This window comes from Myotis lucifugus, unplaced genomic scaffold (assembly GCF_000147115.1).
Source record: "Myotis lucifugus unplaced genomic scaffold, Myoluc2.0 scaffold_108, whole genome shotgun sequence".
Taxonomy (NCBI): domain Eukaryota; kingdom Metazoa; phylum Chordata; class Mammalia; order Chiroptera; family Vespertilionidae; genus Myotis; species Myotis lucifugus.
In genome coordinates this window covers 1,087,120-1,110,509 of record NW_005871156.1, presented here as the reverse complement: position 1 = coordinate 1,110,509, position 23,390 = coordinate 1,087,120, and the positions used below count along the sequence as shown (strand labels likewise).

The window sequence follows — 23,390 nt, the reverse complement described above, 5'->3', positions numbered from 1 at the left end:
CTTGATGTGGCTGAGAAATAATATTGGATCCACTTCTTTTAAAATTGGATTTCATAAATAATATGATCTGATGAAAGATGATCTCATGGAAACATGGTTCATGGCTTTCTGTTAATTAAGATTAGAAGACTGACATCAACTATGATATCTCTGTGTTTATCCAAAGAGATATTAACCAGCTGCCTGATGGCTCTTTTAACTTCGTCCCACAAATTCTCAATTGGATTGAGATCCGGTGATTGTGGGGGCCACCTAAGCAAGGTAAAGTCTCCCTCATGTTCTTGAAACCACTTCTGCACAATACAAGCACCGTGGTATGATGCATTGTCTTGTTGGAAGAAGCCATCTCCATTGGGATACGCCATCAACATGATAGGATGAACTTGATCAGCAATGATACTTAGGTATGTTGTGCTATTCAGACGTTGTTCCACACGAATTAAAGGGCCCAAATCATGCCAGGAAAACATGCCCCAAACCATAACACTGCCCCCACCAGCTTGAAGGGTTGTACTCATGCATGTGGGGTGCATGCTTTCATGCTGTTTCCGCCAAATTCTCACTCTGCCATCTGCATGATGCAACTGGAAACGTGATTCATCAGACCACATGACTTTTTTTCCAATGCTCGACTGTCCAATCCTTGTGTTCCTGTGCAAACTGGAGACGTTTTATCTTGGTAACTTCAGACAGCAAAGGTGTTCGAACAGGCCTTCGGCTTCCATATCCCATACAATGCAGTGTACGGCTAATTTGCCTACAAATGTCAGGTGGTCATAATAATCTGGCCACTCAGTGAGTGTGTGTGTGTGTGTGTGTGTGTGTGTATTTCCACGTTCAAAGGCTGTTAAATCCCGTTGTTTACCCATATCTTCAGAAAAAAATCACTTCTACTATCATAGTAAACAACCTGCTTTCCTATTTATAATGGTCTGGCCCTCTAGTAACTTCAGCGCGAAATTATAGCAATTTTGCCTACAAACATCAGGTGGTCATAATAATCTGGCCACTCAGTGTATATTTAATGCAGAACACCTCCCTCTTCCCTAGGAGATCTACATTGTCATTATGATCTATTAACACTTTAGAGTGAAACTATTTATAGGATTACTTTTCATTTCCATACCAGGTGTGAAAAGGTCACTGAGGAAATGTAAATTTTGAAGGGAAGATAATTCTGAAATCAGAAGGAAGGCAGACCTGGGCAGATTACTTCGATTGATGACACTGGGCAAAAACATGACAATATAAGAGTCTGTGGAACTGAGTATGACAATGCAGAGAGAGGGGGTAAGATATGGAAGAAGGAATCAGATAGTTAACCAGGGGCTCTGGCCAGGTAGGTCAGTTGATTAGAGAATCATCCCAATACTCCAAAGTTGTCGGGTTCAATCCCGTCAGGGCACATGCCAGAATCAACCAATGAATGAATAAATAAGTGAAATAATAAATCAATTTCTCTAAAATAATTTTTTTTTATTTTTTAAAGAGATAAGTTGATCATAAAAATAAACTTTATTCACTGTGACAGTTATTTTTTTTTTTATGTCACTTTGGCTCAGCCACAGTGCCCAGATATTAGCACACATTCTGGATGTGTCTGAGGGTGCTTTTGGATGAGATGAACATTTAAATTGGTGGACTTTGAGTAAAGCACCTTGCCCTCCATAATGTGGGTGGGCCTAATGCAATCAGTTGAAGGACTGACTAGAACAGTGGTTCTCAACCTTCCTAATGCCGCGACCCTTTAATACAGTTCCTCATGTTGTGGTGACCCCCAACCATAAAATTATTTTCGTTGCTACTTCATAACTGTAATTTTGCTACTGTTATAAATTGTAAATATCTGCAATGCAGGATAGTATTTTCATTGTTACAAATTGAACATAATGAAAGCATAGTGATTAATCACAAAAGCAATATGTAATTATATATGTATTTTCCGATGGTCTTAGGCGACCCCTGTGAAAGGGTCGTTTGACCCCCAAAGGGGTCGCGACCCACAGGTTGAGAACCGCTGGACTAGAACAATAGACTCACCTCTCCAGAGCAGAAAGAATTCACCAGTAGAGCTAGACTTGGACTGCAACATCAGCTCTTCCCTGTCTGCAGCCTGATATCCCACCCTGCAGATTTTGAACTTGCTAGCCTCCATGATTGCATGAGTCAATTCCTAGTTTATAAAGCAATTCCCAGAGTATAAGCTGAATTTATCTATAATAGCTCAGGAAATACATTGTCCAAACTCAACTATCTGTTTATGTGAATCAAAGAACAAAAATAAAAACTTCAATCTTGGCATTCATCACCACTCCGCCCTCTTCCTGTTTCCATCGCTATCTTAATCTCTGTACTTTTGGAGACCAGAAATCCAGAGATGTAATATACTGTACCCATATTTCTTTTCCTGATAATGTTTGTGAAATGTTGTCTGTGAATTACTACAGAAAAAGAAGAGAGGATAATTTACTATGTAGGCTATCTTAAAAAGCAGTACCCCTATAGTAGAGAGATAATTGTCCAAATTTCTGGCATGGCACAGACTATCAATCTCTGAGTCAGAAGCCAGTAAAAGGACCAAATCAGCTTCTCATCTTTATTTCAGAGAGATTCTGCTGCAAAAGGTAAAGCCTGAGCATGCTAAGGCAGTTTTTCTCAATTCAGCCTGCACTGTCTTATAATTAACTAGTGGCCCGGTGCATGAAATTCGTGCACTGGGGTGCGGGGGGAAGGGGTCCCTCAGTCTGGCCTTCACCCTCTCCAATCTGAGACCTCTCAGGGAATGTCCAACTAGCTGTTTGTGCCCACACTTTTAACAGATAACAGCTCCATTGTTGTTTCCTTCTTATGCTTAAAACCATTGGAATTAGTAGGTATTCAAAGTGTGTATACATTTTGGGGGGACACCCTGTATATCTCTAGTCAGCGGTGAGAGAAACCAACAGCAGATTTGGAACCCCCAGACAGGGAACCTTGCTCACTCCCCACATGTCTCCCCACTTCACTTTCCACCTTCGTGGGCAGCAGGAGAATCAACATTTTCTCTCATTAATTCGGAAAAGCACATCCTGTCACCCGCTGCCTGGCAAGAGTGCGCTAGGCCCCAAGCAAGCAAGGCTCAGTCAGGGCAGCCTTCACTCATGGGTGCTGGCACCCAAAGTGCACATTCCTCCTCTACAGTTGCCCCGACTATCCCACTGTTTCACTGAGAGGATGGAATTCCTCTCTGCCTCTGGGTTCTTGATCTTGAACGCTGACCGAAGGCACCTCAGAGAGGGCTGCCCATGCCCACCAGGTGTGTCTATCTGCACCTGCTCCTGCCTTCAGCACCTGCATTAACCCCCCAGAGTTGATCTCGTAGCTGCACTGGCCTCCGTGGGAACAGGGCATCACCACTCCGCCCTCTCACTGTCATCTCACAGGCGCCCACTCTCAGCACCCAGAACACCCAGACACTCTCCAAAGGATGTGAGCGCATCAGAGGGGATGTGTGCACATCCTGTGAGGGTGTTAGGCATGCTGGGTTGATGGAAGTGCGGTGGAGAGGCGGGGGGAACTTGTGCACGCCTTGGTTTGCAACTGTTGCAGGCGTGGGAGGGTGACAGTGTGCTGGGGGATGTTCGCACGCCAGGGGGGGATATGCACACCAGAGGCCTCTGGCTTTGCAGATCCGCAAACCCCCGTGGTGCGGCCAGGAGGACGTCAGTCTGGCCCGCCACGGTGGCTGTCCCTGCGATCCTGCACCTTCTGGGCCAGGAGGCGGATCTTGCACAGCCACTCCTGGGCGCTGATGGCCTGCAGGCTCTACTTCAGCTCAGCCTGCAGGCTCTGCTTGGCGCGCTCACAGCTGTCACCTCCACCATGTGGGAGTACAGGCCGCCCTCCGCTGGCCTGCTTCCCCTGTCCAGAGGCTCTCTGTGCTGCTCACCTGCACAGAGTGACTAGGGCTGGGCAGAAGCCAGGCATCCTGCCCTGCCCAGCCCCGGCCGATCCACCCCCGTGCGAGCTGCCTCCCCGCTGTGAAGTGTCACGGATACTGGTCCTGGGACCGCGGACAGCCTCAAGCACTGCCCCCCACCCGGCAGAGTCACAGATCCAGGTCCCAGGACAGCGGACAGCCTGAAGCACTGCCCCCCACCTGGCAGGGTCACAGATCCTGGTCCTGGGACCGCGGACAGCCTCAAGTACTGCCACCCCGCCCGCGAGGACATGAATCCAGGTCCCAGACCACGGACAGCCTCAAGCACTGCACCCCGCCCAGCAGGGTCACGGATCCGGGTCCCAGGACCGCGGACAGCCTTGCCCGCTGCCGCCCGTCTTCAGTATGCAAATTAGCCGCCATCTTGTTGCTTCAGGGTGGGGGTCCCCACTGGGGTGCCTGGCCAGTCTGGGTGAGGGGCTGAGGGCCGTTTTCAGGCTGGCGGGCAACTGAAGCTCCCAACCTCTCCTTTTTATCTTTTTTTTTTTAATTCTGGGATTTATTTACCTTCTACGGCTGTCACTGGAGCTGAGAGCCGGCTTTAGCTCTGAGGCTCGGCTCCAGCTTGAGGCCTCAGCTGCTGAAAGCAGGAATCTAGGGTTTGTTTGGGTTCTATAATTGCAACATTGTTTCGGTTCTGCTCACTCCAGCTCTGACAGCTGAAAGCAGGTTTCTGTGTTTTATTTAGCTTCTATATTTGCAACATTGTTTCTTAGAGTTGCAAGCTCAGAGGCCGGCAAGGCAGGCGGGGAACCTTGGCTTCCTCTGTCACTGGAGCAAGCAAGCCTCCTGTTCGCTTCAGCTGCCTGGCTGCCGGCCGCCATCTTGGTTGGCAGTTAATTTGCATATCCTGATTAGCCAATGGGAAGAGTTCGGGGGTATGGTCAATTTGCATGTTTCTCTTTTATTAGATAGGATTGTATTTTTTTCTACATTCTGGAATCTGTTTTTGTTTTAATCAGTATTCAGCATTATGATTTGTTTGTGTGTGCATGTGGGTGTTTGTTTGTTTTTTGTCTCAAACCCACAACCTGGGCATGTACCCTGACCAGGAATCGAACTGGCCACCTTTCAGTGCATGGGACAATGTTCAAACAACTGAGCCACACCAGCCAGGGCAGCCTGATATCATTTTTAAACCAGAATTGTTTAGTTGGGTTTTTTTTTTAACAAGATAAAAAATTCATTAAAAATAGTTTCAAACATCTCACAAAAGCTTAGCCATTTCGAATATTTTTTAAAGTATATTCTCCCTATTCACTTCTGTATTTTAAAAATAAATAAATGAGATGACGTGAAATGTATTTTAAACTGCTTCAAACATTATGCAAAGAATTAACCATGAAAAATGACTAACAAAAATAAAAATATCCCTGAATAAAATTCATGTGTACAGAAAATGATTCAGGATGTTATAAATAACTCATATGAGGTCAAGTAAACATGCACTATTTATATATCATTCTCTGAAGAAAGGGCATATTTTATTAATCTGCAGTTCCTTAGCAGTTAATAATAAAAGCAAGGTATATAGTATCAATAAGTCCGATTGCTGGGCCCAAAGAAAACTCAAAATATTTTAAGGTGAATTTGTTTCTTTTTCATTTGATTCATCTTCCTTAACCTAGAACCAAAAAAAAAGAAAGAAAGAAAACAAAGAGAATTTAAGAATTAAGAAAATAATTAGAAATTGCTATTTTATTGTTTTTAACATTACTTTCTTACCTGAAATACTCTATTCTATAATAATGCAAGTCAATAAAAATAAATCTATCAATAGCCCCAAAGCACAAGGTTTGCATCGTAACCTGGTATCCTAACAACATAGAAGCAAACTGAATATTAGCAAATTAATTAAAAGCACTGTTCTCTTTTCCTTGTCCCAAAAAAGGCAATAGCAGAGTCTCAGCTGGTCAGAGAAGACTATAAAGATTAATTGGTATTTCCTAGTCATAAGACTAATGTAATTGATTACCCCCCTCCCTAACAGAACAGCATCTTATTTATTTAAATATATTCTGGGGTTCTATACCAAACTGTAAAAATATACATTAGAAAAATGAATCCTGAGCCCTGGCCAGATAGCTCAATTGGTTAGTGTCGCCCAGATATGCCAAGGTTTCCAGTTCGATCCCCCATCAGGGCACATGCAAGAATCAACCAATGAATGCATAAATAAGTGGAAGCTTTTGCAGGTTTGGCTCAGTGGATAAAGCATCAGCCTGCGGACTAAAGGGTCCCAGGTTCAATTCGGGCTAAGGGCACATGCCTGGGTTGTGGGCTCGATCCCCCCGCAGTGGGGGCTTGCAGGAGGCAGCCAATCAATGATTCTCTCTCTTCATTAATGTTTCTATCTCACTCCCTTCCTCTCTGAAATCAATAAAAAATATATATTAAAAAAAATAAGTGGAACAATAAATTGATGTTTCTCTCTATCTCTTCCTTCCTCTCCCTCTCTAAAAATCAATCAATAAAAAAATTTTTAAAAGAAAAATGAATCCCCAAAAAAAGTAAGTAAACAAAATATATTGGCAACTATTTTATCTTACTCAGATAAAAATTCATTTCAAACCTTAAAAAAATGTTAAGACTTTCATTTCTAATAAGTTAATAAAACTAATGAATACTTGAAGAAAAAAATAAAATTAATGTCTTTTCATGAGTTAATATATTACTCAAATAATAAAGAACAACTCCTTTGGTAAGGAAGAGAGTTATATAAACCGAAGAACTTTTTTTCTCTTCACCACACCTACTACAATTAAATGCCAATTCAAGTTTACAATCTGACAGCCAATTCATCACCCCACCCTGGACAAGTAAACAAAAATGTTCCTTTGTCAATCCACAGTGTCAGCTAATGTAATTTTTTAAAAGGGATATGGCCAATAAAAAGAAAAGGCATATGGCAGAAAATGGAAAAAAATGTTTGTTTATTTTTAAATTTAGACAAATCTGGTTCTGATCTGAGACAATCAATGGAAAAACAATTATCTAATGGTTTCTCTTTTGTGTTAAGTAAAAATGGACATTTACTTCCAAGAAATTGATATTTTATATCCAATCTCAGCAACACCCAATCCAAAAAATTTTATCAACTCCTATTTTAGGCAGAATATTCCTAATTTTGGAATACCATTTCCAAATATTTAATACAAACTATGTAAGAACATGAACAACACACAAGGCTAAGTGTTGCAGAGGAATACAAAGACTGAGATATGTATGTGGGTAAGCTCTCAAGGAACTTACCCACAGACATAAAGTGAAACAGACACAGAAAGCGGCTTTGGACCAAAGTAGAGCTTAATTTTAAGCTGAGGACTTAAAAGAGGAGTTCAAAGAGGAGATGGCATGTGTTGTACCAAAAGGACAATTTTTTTCTTAGCTTCAATATTTTCTACTTTTCTCCTTTTTATTGAATTTATTGGGGTGTCACTGGTTAACAAAATTATGTTTCAGATGCACAATTCCACAACACATCATCTTGTACAATGTATTGTGTGTTCATCCTCCTCAAGTCAAGTCTCCTTTCATCATCATTTTCCCCCTATACCTGCCTCTACCCCCCCATCCCACGTGAACTCCCCCACAACCGGCAATCCCCACAAAAGGACATATTTTAATACTACCCAGACATGAGTGATTCCCCAAAGGCACTAAAAGGAGATGTCTTCTCCTTAAAGGCACAGAATTACCTGAAGAGTTTTTCCAAATTTCTAACTTCCACATACTCTTTCCCTTCTTGATAATCTCTCTCCATAAGGCCATGTCTCCTGGTTGAGAATCACTGCAGTGAGGGTGACTATTACTGCTTAGAAGATGCTGTGCTATATTCCTTAAGTATCTTGGGGCAGAAAAATGCTGACAATAGGCTATAGATAAAGCTCTATTCTACTCAATGCTCTGTTTTACTGTAAAACAAAGTACTATGATCTCTTGATGAGCTTCTTGCCTGCACATTTAAGAACAAGAAGTGGATAAATGTAAGAACAAGTAGTGGATAAATATGACGTACTGGAGCTGTTCCTCTAAAGCAGTGGTTCTCAACCTTCTGGCCCTTTAAATACAGTTCCTCATGTTGTGACGCAATCATAAAATTATTTTCGTTGCTATTTCATAACTGTTATGTTGCTACTGTTATGAAGCATAAGGTAAATATCTGATATGCAGGATGGTCTTAGGCGACCCCTGTGAAAGGGTCGTTCGACCGCCAAAGGGGTCGCGACCCACAGGTTGAGAACCACTGCTCTAAAGACTTCTAAATCTCATCTACAAAACACTATGATGTTTTGAATCCACTTCTAATTTTTTCACAACCAAAGCAGCAGTATGCCCTGAGTCTCAATTTCCTATGAACAAAATAGAAATGGCTCAATTAATATACCATACTATTAGGAGATTAAATGAAGTAATATTTGTAAAAATGCCTGGCACACAGTAGGTATTCATAACACTAAAGTTAATTCTAAATTAAAGAGTCATAAAGTCTGATAAAAATTGTAACACTAAGATCCAGCCCTTGAAGAAAATGTCAGGTCATGAATTGCTTTTCTTCTCAAATGTTTATTTTAAATCTATTTGATATTTTAATATTAAAACCATTGCATAATATTGGCATACCTGTTCTACGCCTTCTACTTCTGGAATATAAAACTGCAGCATGTTCTGAATTCCATTTTTCAGAGTAATGATTGAACTAGGGCAGCTGGTACAAGAACCTTGGAGTTTCAGCTGTACGATACCATCTTCAAAGCCCTTATATATTACATCTCCTCCATCTTCCTGCACAGTTGGCCTGTGGTCACAGTATATTTGTGATATTTAAGAGAATAGAAATTTTCATCAAAAAAATTTAATATAACTAAGAGTTTAGATTTTGTATTGGTAAATTCAAAGTCAGCGTTACTTTTACAATAGAAAATAAATGAGGCTAGTCCAGGGGTGGGCAAACTTTTTGACTCGAGGGCCACAATGGGTTCTTAAACTGGACCGGAGGGCCGGAACAAAAGCATGGATGGAGTGTTTGTGTGAACTAATATAAATTCAAAGTAAACATCATTACATAAAAGGGTACGGTCTTTTGTTTTTTTAGTTTTATTCATTTCAAACTGCCGGATCCGGCCCGCGGGCGGTAGTTTGCCCACGGCTGGGCTAGTCTCATTTATAATTTTAATTTTGTCACTTTCATTCATATAAATATATGCTCTACTTTTTATATTTAGTCTTGCTTATTCATTTTTTCAGCATTTAAAATTTCAAATTTCCTAATAATTATAGTAATTACCTAAGATATACTCAATTTCTTTTGGGTGAATACAGAGAATTTGACACATGCTAGCTTTCTTTTTCAGGTAAACTTTTCATTGAAATATAACATTAATAAGAAAAATGTAGAAATCACATACAATCAATTCAATTAATTTTCTCAAATAAATAAACATATCCTTGGGTGAGGATTTAAAAACAAAAGGATATGCATATGTTCAGATTTAGCAGAAAATGCTAAATAGTTTTCCAGAGTTATATAAACTTATATTCCCACAAGTGGTATAAGAGAGTTCCTGTTGCTCTACATCCTCAATAGCAATTGGTGTTGTCAATCTTAATTATTTTAACCATTCTTGTGGATGTGCAGTGATAGTTCATTGTGGCTTTAATTTGAATATTCACAATGACTAATGAGGTTGAGCACTTTCTCGTGTCTAGTGGCCATTTGGCTACTATAGTTTTTGAGTAGCTGCTCCAGTGCTTTCATAAAGAGACTGCTTCAGTCTCTGAATATTTGTTTTCTTAACAAATTGTAAGAGTTTTAAAATATAGTCTGTCATATATGTATTACAAATACCTTCTACTCTGTGCTTTGCTTTTCACTGTAAATGGCATCTTTTGATGAAGAGAGTCATAATTCTACTGTAGTCTAATTAATGTTTTTTTCCTTGATTTTTCTTGTGTCCTGTCAAAAAAACTATTTTTGAAAAAACTCAAAAGTGATGCAGATATTCTATTTTAAATTTCCTTTGTGATTTCTTTCTTGACCATGGTCTACCTCTGGTTTGCCCCCATTTCAAGGGTATAGTCCTATAGGAAACCCAACTAAGAGTCTGGATGTTTCTTGAGGCCCCAACCCTCCTTGACTGGTCCTAAACTCCAATTTCTGTTACTCCCAGAACCGTACAACTGTCAAAACTCTGTTTAGCGTTCCAACTGCTTTTTGTTTGACCTCTTAGTCTCTTCTCTTACACAGCTAAGAATAAGCATGTGCCATGTGGAGAGAACCTCTGAGTGTTGGGCTTACTTTTTCTTAACTTCTCTCTAGGATCTTGGCCCTTTAAGTCAAAGCTTTATTGACCCAGAATTTTAATTGTCGTCTTCCCATTTCAACAAATTTGCTAAAAGCTATATGGTTTTTCTGATTCTTAGCAGCTGCCCCAAGCCAGCTTCTCATACTCTAGCCCAGGGGTGGGCAAACTTTTTGACTCGAGGGCCACAATGGGTTCTTAAACTGGACCGGAGGGCCGGAACAAAAGCATGGATGGAGTGTTTGTGTGAACTAATATAAATTCAAAGTAAACATCATTACATAAAAGGGTACGGTCTTTTTTTTTTTTTTAGTTTTATTCATTTCAAACGGGCCGCCCACGGCTGCTCTAGCCTCACACCAAGAATCAGCAAATGCCCAGAGGGAAGCCTCAATGTGCTTTCTTCCCTACCAGATCTTGTTTGCTTTGTTAGCTATTTAATGTCTTCACACACAATTTTTTTAAAATTGTATTTTACCTAGCTTTTCTGGGACTTAACACCAGGGCCATTGGTCTGCTACAAGCAAAAAATCAGAGCAGGAAGTTCTCTACTTATTTAATTTTATTCTTTACGGATAATAGCCTAAAATACAAGTAATCCTCTCCTCACAATCTTCCCAAACACTCTTAATTTTTTTTCTCAGAAATTTGGTATTATAACAATATCAAACCTAAATGGTAACCGTGAAAGATAAAGTACTTTACTGATTATGTTTAGATAGTTTTAAAATTTGGAGTGAATATAGACAACTATCATGGTAACCTTCTGTGGTTTACATTAACTTATACTTCTTTTAAAACTCTAATATAATCTCACAGACAACCAAATGTAAATTGCTATAATGAAAATTGGCTCTGCAGTATATATGATCTCAAGTAGAAAGATAAGCACATACCGTATTCTTGTATCTAATAGTTCTTTAATCATTGCCACAACTTCATCATCTTCTTCAGATGCTAGAAACAATTACAAATAAAACATATTAACAGTAGACACTTCATATCAGGCAAATACAAGTACTATTAAAATAGGATAATTTTAACCTAGTAATTTTAATATTTTATCTATATAATAAAAGCCTAAGCAACCGTTATGGTGGAATGACCAGAACAACTGGTTGCTATGATGCACACTGACCACCAGGGTGCAGACGTTTAACGCAGGAGCTGCCCCCTGATGGTCAATGCGCTCCCACAGGGGAAGCACTGCTCACCCAGAAGCCGGGCTCATGGCTGGCGAGCGCAGTGGCGGTGGCGGGAGCCTCTCCTGCCTCCACGGCAGCGCTAAGGAGCAGCAAGCCAAGCAGAAAGGAGAAGTGAGCAGACGGGCGTTAAGGAGCAAGGGGTCCCAGACTGCAAGAGGGCCAGCTTAGGACCTTGGGAAGCGGGCCTAAGCCGGCAGTTGGACATCCCACAAGGGCTCCCAGACTATGAGAGGGCACAGGCCGGGCTGAGGGACCCCTCCCTCCCAGTGCACGAATTTCATGCACTGGGTCTCTAGTTAAAAAAATAAAAGCACAGGACATGTAGCTTGGTACGGTGATAAAGTGATTTGAGGGAAATGAAAAGATCATTCCTTCAATTCTCTGAAGAAAAATTAAGGAGTACTGATCAATTCAATATCTGGCAATAAAGGTGAGTATGCCAAAATAACTTAACCTACTAATGATAGTAGGGTTTCAATTTTTTGATCAATACATTTGTAAACTTTCCTCATTCTCAAGGATTGAAAAGTGAAAGAAAAAAGAGGTTGTTTGGATACTGATGGAAACTTTGAGACAAAAAGGCACACCTACTTTCTCAGTTAAGTTACATTTTCAATTTCTTAATTTTGTGGTTTTCAAAATGAGGATCATACTAAATATAGATATAAGCCTTGTGCTAATTTCCAAAATGTTCTCCAAGTCTAAGCAAAAAGTTGTTTTTAAATTTTGTTTCATTTTTGTTTTTCTTTTACTTTGTAAGGTTATATACTGATTTTCACCAATGCCTTTTTATTGGTTTTAAATAATTTTGAGAAATTTATTTACCGTCAGGAAAACTAAAAATGTAGACAATTCAAATTACACTATAACAAACACTAGAGTTCTAGCAACAACATGGGCAACAACTATCAATATTAGATTATATTAACTTTGAATCTTTTTTAAAAAAATAAAAAGTAATAAAACTAAAATTCTCTTACATCAGCAAACCTAAGTTCTGTTCCCCACTGTTACTTCCATAGGCAACCACAATCATGAGTTTAGTGAACACCCTTCTAATATATGTTTACATTTCCATGTGTATATTTACACAGATGAGATTCCACAATACACATTGTTCTATACCTTGACTTTCTCTATTTAATATATCTTAAAGGTACATCATGTGCCATATCATCATGTACAGATTTCTCAATTTTAAAAATAGGTACATAAAAAATTTTGTATTAATTTGTTTCTTTAGTTTCTTATTTCAGTTGTTTCTAGTTCACTGCTATTTCTAACAATCCTGCAGCATGCATGCTTGTGTAAAGTATTTATCAGTTTACTTTTTTAAGTATATTTGTAAAATAAATTACTAGTGATAGGATATTTGGGTCAACAGGTTTATATATTTTTAAAATTTGGTAGACATAATCAAATGGCTCTCAAAATATCATATCAACTTTATGTATATACCCATCAAAAAAACAAATAACTGGCCTGGCCGGTGTGGCTCAGTGGTCACTGACCCAGGAACCAAGAGGTCACCAGTGAGATTCCAGGTCAGGCACATGCCCAGGTTTTGGGCTCGATCCCCAGTAGGAGACATGCCAGAGGCAGCCGATCAATGTTTCTCTTTCATCATTGGGTTTCTCTCCCTCCTTCTCCCTTCCTATCTGAAATCAATGAAAATATATTTTAAAAAAACAAGCACAAGTAACTGTTTCATGCATAAATGGCATATGTGTGTGTAAATAAATATACTCTCCACTTTTCCTTTATCACTTAATATTTCCTTTTATATCTTTTTATATTGATATCTTCCAATCTGGTTCATTTCTTTTACCTACTGAGATATGTTTTTTAAATATGTTTTTATTGATTAGAGAGATAGAGAGAGAGAGGAAGGGAAAGGGATATAGACAGAATCATTGATTAGCTGCCTCCTGCACGCCCCCTACTGGGGATTGGGCCCAAAACCTGGCATGTGCCCTGACCTGGAATCTAACCAGTGACCTCTTGGTTCCTGGAACAATGCTCAACCTCTGAGCCACACTGGCTGGGCACTGCTGATATATTTTTTAAATATTTCAAAGAACATGCTTCCACATGCTGTCTTGTGTACACTTATAAGACTCATTTAGGGTATATACCTAGAAAATGTAACTGTACCATCTAAAGGCATTATGCAAATGTTTGTGTGTATATACACATACACACATAACAATATCTTTATGATACTGGAGAAAGGAAAATCTTCATCAACAACAAATATAATACTTGAGCTAATACTTGAGCTCCATGTGCAATTCCTCTTCTAAGTCCTTTACACAAAATAACTTATTTACAATAAAATACAAAAAGCACAAACACATAAAGGAAAAGATGAATGTATGTGACTACATTAAAAAGAAAAACTGCCACTAGGCCAGCGTGGCTCAGTATTTGAGTGTCAACTTATGAACCAAGAGGTCATGGTTCGATTCCCGATCAGGGCACATGCCTGGGTTGTGGGCTTGATCCCCAGTGTGGGGCATGCAGGAGGCAGCCAATCAATGATTCTCTATCATCACTGATGTTTCTATCTCTTTCTCCCTCTTCTTTCCTCTCTGAAATCAATAAAAATATATTTTAAAAAAGAAAAACTGTGTTTGCTTTGGCAACACAAAAACTAAAATTGGATTGATAAAGAGAAGATTAGCATGGCCCATGAGCAAAGGCAACACACAGATTCATGAAACATTCCATATTTTCTTTAAAAATCTCTGAATGACAAAAGCTATTCTAAACACAGAGAAAAGATAAGGCGTGGTTATGGAGATGGTATCTGCTAGAAAAAAACTAACAAAAAACTGACACTCAGAATACTTCTTAAAAACCTGGTAAAATTGATACAAAAAAGACATGTAATTCAATTTTTAAAAAATAGGCAAAGATTATGAACAGGAAATATATTGAGAAGGAAAATAATGACCAGTAAACATATGGAAACCTTCAGGCTCAGTATCATAATACCAAGGAAATGCAATTAAAACAAGGCACCATTTTACACTTAAATACTGGTTAAAAAAATGTAAGACACTAAGTGATAATAAAGATATAAGAAAGTAAATTCTTGTACACTGCTGATTTGTATGTACATTATAACAATTTATAATACAGCAATTCTACTTCTAGGAATATACGCTATGCTCTGGCTAGTGTGCTCCGTGGTTAGAGCATTGCCCCCACACCAAAGAGTTGTGGGTTCCATTCCTGATCAAGGGCATGTACCTGGGTTGCAGGTTTGCTCCCCACCTGCACTGGTTGGGACACATGCGGGAGACAACCAATCGATGTCTCTCTCTGTCTCTGTCTCTCTCTCTCCTCCCTCTCTTCCTCTTCCACTCTATCTGAAATCAATGGGGAAAAAAAGGAATATATATGCTACAGAAACTCTCCACATATGCACAAAGAGACAGTACAAAGATGCCCACTGCAATATTTGTAATAGAAATTGCACAAATAATTCACTTGAACATAAGAAACAAAATAATTAACTGTAGTTTATTCATATAATGATTATCCAGCACTTAAACTAAATAGAACTACATTTTTTTCAAAATGGATGTATTTCAAAATGTTATACTCAGTGAAAAAGAGGAAAGTTGCATATAGCACAAGTTATTTAAAGTTGAAAAAAAAACACCAATGTTATATATTCCCTGCAGAGACTTGTATTTGTAATAAATGTTTTAAAACAAACCGAGTTTAGCCCTACCTGGTTTGGCTCTGTGGATAGAGTGTCGGCCTGCAGACTCAAAGGTCCCAGGTTTGACTCTAGTCAAGAGCAAATGCCGGGTTGGGGGCTCGATCCCCAGTAGGGGGTGTGCAGGAGGCAGCCGATCGATGATTCTCTCTCATCATTGATGTTTCCTTCTTTCTCCCTTCCTCTCTTAAATCAATAAAAATATATTTGGGGGAAAAAATTTTAAAACAAACAGAGTTTACATACATCTCTGGAAGCAGAAAGGGAAAAGGGATGGGGGTTGTAGGGCTTTGGCTGTGTCTTTAATATTTTATTAAAATATGGATTTAAAGCAATTATAGCCAAAAATTAACATTTGTTAAATCTGAGAGGAGGCAAATTGGTAAGCTTTATACTATTTTCTGTATGTCTGAAAATTTTTATAATTGAAAAATGTACTTTTGTGTAACAGATTCAATTTATTTACAGATTTTCAAAAACGATGGGCAAAACTAGTATATATGAAGTTTTATTTCCTCGGAATTGGTTCCAGAGCTAAATATAGTACAATGATAAAAATCTGTACATCCATGATTTCTGAAATCAAAGCAAATGAGAAGAATGTAGAAAAGCTTTTTTTAAAAAAAAAGATAAATATTAATTACCCAACATATCACCTGCTTCTCCTGAAGATGTTTCCTCAGTGACTAAGGGTAAGCCAGATGCAAAGAAATCCATGATTGTTGCATAAATATCGGGTTTCAGTAAATTCCAGTCTAACTCTTCACTTTCCTGTAAATAATTGAAGAAAAATGCTAAAATTTCTACCCAAGGGCATAGACAAATATAAAACAAGACTTCGTATCTTTTAAGCATCTTTTATGTGTGTGTGTGTGTGTGTGTGTGTGTGTGTGTGTGTGTGTGTGTGTATCCTGTACTATGCAACAGTACTCATTTCTGGAGAATACATGTCAGGTCCAGTTCTTAAAGAATATGGCTTATAATGACTTTCAGAAGATACAATCCTAGAATATTTCTCATTCATTCATTCATCAAACTTGCACTAAGTGTGCTGTATGTATATCATACCCTATATAGGGGATATCAAAATGATAAAAAAATATATTTTTTCAAGAAGTAAACACAGTTAAAATACAGAATAAGGACTCTCTATGTTAATGAGGATAAAGAGGCCCTGGCTGGCGCTGGACAGTGTTGTTCAGTGGTTAAAGCATCAGCCCGCACACTGAAGGCTCTCGAGTTCAATTCCTGGTCAAAGGCACGTACCTGGGTTGCAGGTTCCATCCCCAGCCCCAGTAGGGGTGTGTGCGGGAGGCAACCAATCAATGTGTCTCTCTCACATCAATGTTTCTCTCCCCCTCCCTCCCAATCTCCCTTCCACTGTCTCTAAAAATGGAAAAAATATCCTCAGGTGATGATTAACAAAAAAATAAAAGAATTAACCAATGGTCCTGGCCAGGTAGCTCAGTTAGTTAGAGTGTTGTCCCAATATGTCAAGGTTGCAGGTTCAATCCCCAGTCAGGGCAGATATAAGAATCATCCAATGAATGCATAAACAAGTGGAAAAAATCACTGCCTGTCTGTCTCTCTCCCCCTTCCTCTCTCTCTCTAAAAATCAATCAATAAATATTTTTAAAAATTTTAAGATTTTTTAAAGGGCTGAATTAAAAATAAAATCAACTAATGAATGCATAAATAAGTGGAACAACACAATGTATTTCTCTTTCCCTCTCGCTCTAAAAAAAAATCAATAATTAAAATTAAAATATATATAGAAGATAAAGAAATATCCCATTCTTTTAAGTAGGATATAACTGTTTGACCAAATACATAAGATATCTGACAACTATTAAAAAATTCAATTTACATATATTACTTAAGAGTATTGACAAAATCCAATGACACAACTGTAGAACCAAAACTTCTAACATGTCTTATCCATGGCTACTGGGCTAGAAGACTTGTGAACTGTCAACAAGACCAGTATCCTCGCCCTAACCGGTTTGGCTCAGTGGATAGAGCGTCAGCCTGCAGACTCAAGGGTCCCAGGTTCGATTCCGGTCAAGGGCATGTACCTTGGTTGCGGGCACATCCCCAGTAGGGAGTGTGCAGGAGGCAGCTGATCGATGTTTCTCTCTCATCGATATTTCTAACTCTCTATCCCTTTCCCTTCCTCTCTGTAAAAAAATCAATAAAATATACAAAAAAAGACCAGAATCCTCAAGAAAGAATCAATAACTATTTCACCCCCAAATCTGACCGACTAGTTGATTCCATTAAAAAAAAAAAAGGTATAATTCTTAAACACCTAAATAGTACTAATGTCTAAAAAGAGAAAGGCAGGATATATTGTTTTAGGTTTGTTTGTTTTTTAATATTTTTATTGATTTCAGAGAAGAAGGGAGAGGGAGAGAGAGAAACATCAATGATGAGAAAGAATCATTGATTGGCTGCCTCCTGCATGGCCCCTACTGGGGATTAAGCACACAACCCAGGCATGTGCCCTGACTGGGAATTAAACCATGACCTCCTGGTTCATAGGTCGACGCTCAACCACTGAGCCTTGCTGGCTGGGCTACTGTTTTAGTTTTTTAAAGGAGAGCTCTTCAGTCTGACCAGGTAGCTCAATTGGTTGAATGTCATCCCGTACACCAAAATGGTTGCGGATTCAATTCCCGGTCAAAGCACATATCTAAGTTTCGGGTTCAATCTCCAGTCGGGGTGTGTATAGGAGGCAACCAATCAATGTTTCTCTCACACATTGATGTTCCTCTCTCTCTCTAAATCAATTAAAAAATACACACACACACACACACACACACACACACCTCCTCAGGTGAGGATTTAAAAATAATTATTTATTTATTTTCTTTTACATTTAATTTTTTTAATTTTTTTTAATTGCTTAAAGTATTACAAAGAGTATTACATATGTATCCTTCTTCCCTCCCCCCTTGACATTCCCCCGGCTTCCCCTACCCCCCAGTGTCTTATATCCATTGGTTATGCTTATATGCATGCATACAAGTCCTTCGGTTGATCTTACCCCCCCTTCCCACCCCCCAACCCTTCCCAGCCTTCCCGCTGTAGTTTGACAGTCTGTTCGATGCTGCTCTGCCTCTGTATCTATTTTTGTTCATCAGTTTATAATGGTCTTTATTATCCATAAATATTAAAAAGAAAAGGAAATAGTTTTTCTAGAAGGAAAAACTATTAGATGAAGTCTACTCAGACTCTCAGGAAACTGTTGGCTAGGGTCTATGCTTAAAGACTACAAAAAATTGAGGCTACATGCATAAGAATGATATTTTAATAGATTAAGAACCAATTTAAAGGCAGTACACAGAGCGGAGATAAATGGGCACTGCTATGGATACAAAAGCAAAACTAGTGACATGCTTTAGTGATTGGGAATGGGAACTAGTTAGAGGTAATGTTCTAAAAAATTATTTGGAAGATGGACCAAAGGGCTACCTCAGATCTTCAGTAAACATTGGGTTCTATTGAGTAAGGAAATCTTGGTAACAAAAAGAAAAATTTCCTGAAGTTGAATGAGACAAAAAGGCAGCATATAAGCTGAAAATACACTTACACATTTAGAAAAAAATGATAAATGATGCATAAAGAAGCCTCAGAATTATTAATTACAGATCAAAAGGGAAACAGGAAATCACTAAAGATGTCAGGTAAATGGAATAGTCCATAATGAGAAAGGTTAACTGAAAGAAAACAAATGCAGTCTGCTATTCTACCTATTAAATATCAATGTGTGCCCTCATTTGGAATATTATTTATTAGCTGTCATGTCATTAAGAAAAACTAGTGGAGCTGAAGAAATTTCAAAAAGGGTAACTAAATTATGAAGGGGAAGGGAAATGAAAGATGACTTACCAAAATCAAATCAAGAACAAAAACCCTGTAAGATATAATCACATGTTTTTATCTAAAAAAATCTTATATAGCATAGACTATATGTTAAAGAACTAAATAAAAGTGGCTTAAAATAAATACATAATTTCCTGCTTGTAAAATAAAGACTAGTTGCAAGAATTAAACCAGATAATATATGTAAAGCATTCATGCCATAGCCTACATGTTAGAGATATTAAATAAATGTTGGTCCTTTTTTCTACCTCAAAAAATATCAAAGAAAGAAAACTGAATAACAAGGATAGGCCAGTGTCTCTAAACTGAAAAGACTAGAAAGTAGTTAACACAGATTTGCTCACTATGATCCTACATTTGTGGGAAGCCACTTGAAGGCTGAAAATTCAATTTAGACACTGTTTCCTTCTAGAAAAATGTATTTGAGTGCACTATATGCCAGGCATTGTTCTAGGTGATCTTTTTTTCTTTTTGTTTGTTGTTGTTGTTGTTGTTGTTCTAGGGGTCTTTACAAGATGGACAATTTTTATTTTTACAGAGTTTATATTCTAGTGCAGGAAAGACAGGGAATAAAAATAAAAAAAATATGATTAAGATAAGCGCAATGAAGAAAATCAACAAGGGCCCAGCTGGTGTGGCTCAATGATTTCACAAGGACCTATGAATCAGGAGGTCACGGTTGGATTCCTGGTCAGGGCACATACCCAGGTTGCAGGCTTGTTCCCCAGTAGGGGGTGTGCAGGAGGCAGCCAATCAATGATCTCTCTCATCACTGATGTATCTATCTTTCTCTGCCTTTCCCTTCCTCTCTAAACTCAAATATATATATATATATATATATATATATATATATATATATATATATATATATATATATATTTTTAAGAAAAAGAAAATGAACAGGGCAATGAGCTCTTGGGAGAAGTGACACTTTCACAAATATGGTCAAGAAAGGACTTTCTGAGAAACAGCTACAAAAGAATACTGGACTAGATGTAACATGTTAGTGGACTAACCCAATATATCCACTTTTTGGTACATGAAGAACTCAGAGTAATCCTTTAAAATTGCTTAAGAGGAGTTGAAAGAATACTTTTTATTTTGATGGAAATTATACAAATGATTAAATTTGGTGTATACATGTCAATTGATTTAAAAGGATACATAGTTCAAATTTAAATAGTTCATTTCTCATTAACCTAGTAGACTTAAATATGAAACAGCCTTTTCTAGCAGATGCCATGTTAGCTGTTGCAGTGGGTAACGTAAGAACTTAGAGTCCACTGCTTTTATGTATGAAACTCTGAAGGGTTATTGCAGGACAGTAGAATGGGTCAGATGCCATGATGTAAGTGCCCACTTTGAAAGGAGATATATATATTCAATCATTCTGTTGGTCAAATATATATTTTGTGTGATTATTTCCTTCTCTTTTTACTCTATCAATTTACATTAAAAATTAGTAAAAATAATACTTGGAAGCCTAAATTCTAGACTTGCCAAGGTTAAGTCTTGGCCCTGCTGTAGGCTACCTATACAATCTTGAAGCTCAAATTTTTCCCTTTTAAAAAATGAGGGATCTGGAAATTATATTAAATAATTAACTTAAGAAATGTGAGAAGTAAACTTAACTTGAGATTTTTTTAGGTAACCGTACGTATAAAATACATTAAGAATGGAAATTCTGGAGAGCATTTGACTCAGGAAAATTAAAAGTGCTTCACATCTTATTTTATATCCCCCTATGTTTACCTTTGTGACAGTGATGAAATCTGGTCCAAAGAAGACACTTTTTACTCCTTCAATCCTAAATAATTGCCTGTGAAAAAATAAGAGATAATAAAATGTTTAATTATGAAAAGTTTACACATAAACAAAAGTACAGAGAAAAATAAAAGGACTTCCATGTACCCATCATCAGTTTCAAGTCATGGCCAATCTCGTTTTATCATCTTCCCCTACAATCAAGCAATCCCACAATAAAGATATAAAACATTTTTATTACTGCAAAAGATCCCTCATTTCCCTTTGCATTCACCCCTCTTGCTTTACCTCCATGTTCTATTAACTTTTGTTTTATGGAAATAACTTTTTACTTTTGCTTTAAAAAATGTTTCCAGCTTCACTGAAATATAACTGACATAAAACACTGTGTAAGTTGAAGGTGCACAACGTGATGACTTGATATACATATATACTGTGAAATGATCACCACAATAAGGTTAGTTAGCACATCTGTCACCCTGGTAACTATTGATCTTTATGCCACTACTGCTTTGTCTTTGCTAGAGTTTCATATTAATGAAACCATACAGTCTTTGAGTCTGGCTTCTTTCACTTATCATAATGCTTTTGAGAGTCATCCTTGTTTTTTTGTATGAATAGTTCATTCTACTTCAGTGATGGCGAACCTTTTGAGCTCGGCGTGTCAGCATTTTGGACAATCCCTAACTTAACTCTGGTGCCGTGTCACATACAGAATTTTTTTGATATTTGCAACCATAGTAAAACAAAGACTTATATTTTTGATATTTATTTTATATATTTAAATGCCATTTAACAAAGAAAAATCAACCAAAAAAATGAGTTCGCGTGTCAGAGGTGTCATAGGTTCGCCATCACTGTTCTACTTTATGTCGAGTAGTATTACATTACTAGTATATGGGCATTTACAATCTGTTTAGTCATTCCACAGTTGATGGACATTTCAGATTTTTGGGGATGAGGTTATTATAGATAATGCTACTATACAGATTTATGTGCAAGCCTTTGTGAGGCATCTGTTTTGTTTTTTTGTTTTTAGACATATAATAATCATATTGCACTTACTGTCCTGAAACTTGCTTTCTTCACTTAACAGTATGTCTTAGAGGTCATTCTGTGATGGTAAATATGGGTCCCTCTCATCCTTTTTAATATGTGAAGACTATGGATGAACAATGTTTATCTAACTCTTCCTATTGATGAATATTTTGGTTGTTTCTAACTTATTCCCCCACCAATAAGGCTACAATGAACCTCCTTGCACACACCTTGTGTACATATGCGGGTATTCTCTAGAGCAGTGGTTCTCAACCTTCCTAATGCCATGACCCTTTAATACAGTTCCTCATGTTGTGGTGACCCCCAACCATAAAATTATTTTCGCTGCTACTTCATAACTGAAATTTTGCTACTGTTATGAATTGTAATGTAAATATCTGATATGCAGGATGTATTTTCATTGTATACAAATTGAACATAATTAAAGCATAGTGATTAATCACAAAAACAATATGTAATTATATATGTGTTTTCCGATGGTTTTAGGCGACCCCTGTGAAAGGGTCGTTGGACACCCAAAGGGGTCGCAACCCACAGGTTGAGAACCGCTGCTCTAGAGAGTATTTTTCAAGCCCACCAGCAGGTTGTGAAATTAATGATGTAGTGACCAAAATTTTATCTAATAAAACAGAACAGAATAAAATAAAAAGAAGAAACAAAATATAAGAATGCATCACACATCGAAAGGGCGAAAATGTCCCATCAAACACTTGTTTCATACAAACATACACATATATGTGTATATATACATATATATTTGTGTGTGTCTATGTTCACATATATATGGATACCTGTATATGTATATATGTGTATGTGGTGTGTGTATTGAGTCATAACATAAAACATTTCTTATTGTGGCTTGAATCAAAAATTATAAAAAACAAATGCTCTAAGGTATATTCTGACAAGCAGCATGTTTAGGTCAAGGAAATATGTATTTTTATTAATTAGAGATTTTAAAAACTATTCTTGAGATAAGCATATTTCTGACCCCCCTAAATGAGATTTTTAAAAAGGGTATATATGGAGAAAATTATTTAAGTGATATTTTCCAAATATCCTTGGTAATCAGTATCAGGCACAGCTTACTAAAAATGTCAATTGATACTGACTCTTATTATAAATAATTTCTTTAGCTATCAGCTAAAAAGAGTTACATTCCAATGATTTTATTGTTTACTAGAGGCCCGGTACACAAAAATTTGTGCACTCGGGGGGCGGGGGGAGGGGGGTCCCCCAGCCCGGCCTGTGCCCTCTCGCAGTCTGGGACCCCTCCGAAGATAACGACCTGCTGGCTTAGGCCTGCTCCCGGGTGGCAGAGGGCAGGCCCAATCCCTAAGTGCAGCCCCTGGTCAGGCTCAGAGCAGGGCCGATTTGGGAGTTGGGGCGCCGCCCCGTCATGCACAGAGCAGGGCGGATCGGGAGGTTGCGATGCCACCCTCAGTCACGCTCAGGGTAGGGCCAAT

General features: G+C 38.1%; 1 protein-coding gene and 1 non-coding gene across 7 annotated transcripts in view; one reads left to right on the top strand and one right to left on the bottom strand.

Annotated features, from left to right (window-relative positions):
• Positions 1 to 5,417: 5,417 nt before the first annotated feature.
• NFU1 (NFU1 iron-sulfur cluster scaffold) overlaps positions 5,418 to 23,390 on the bottom strand; it is a 27,396-nt gene continuing 9,423 nt past the window's right edge. For 3 of the 6 annotated variants that reach the window (XM_014459387.2, XM_023757443.1, XM_014459389.2), the window contains exons 4-8: positions 20,854 to 20,920; positions 15,861 to 15,987; positions 11,178 to 11,238; positions 8,603 to 8,777; positions 5,418 to 5,603 (exon numbers count right to left, since the gene is read on the bottom strand). In XM_014459387.2, coding sequence (XP_014314873.1) covers positions 5,559 to 5,603; positions 8,603 to 8,777; positions 11,178 to 11,238; positions 15,861 to 15,987; positions 20,854 to 20,920 — 475 coding nt within the window. In that variant the 3' untranslated portion in view covers positions 5,418 to 5,558. Of the gene's footprint in view, positions 5,604 to 8,602; positions 8,778 to 11,177; positions 11,239 to 15,860; positions 15,988 to 19,107; positions 19,133 to 20,853; positions 20,921 to 23,390 lie in introns of all 6 variants that reach the window. The other 3 variants (XM_006092973.3, XM_023757441.1, XM_023757442.1) reach the window with 2 other exon arrangements.
• Positions 14,116 to 14,222, top strand: LOC111826887. The gene has a single exon (XR_002830326.1). It is a non-coding gene; the product is annotated as a U6 spliceosomal RNA (small nuclear RNA).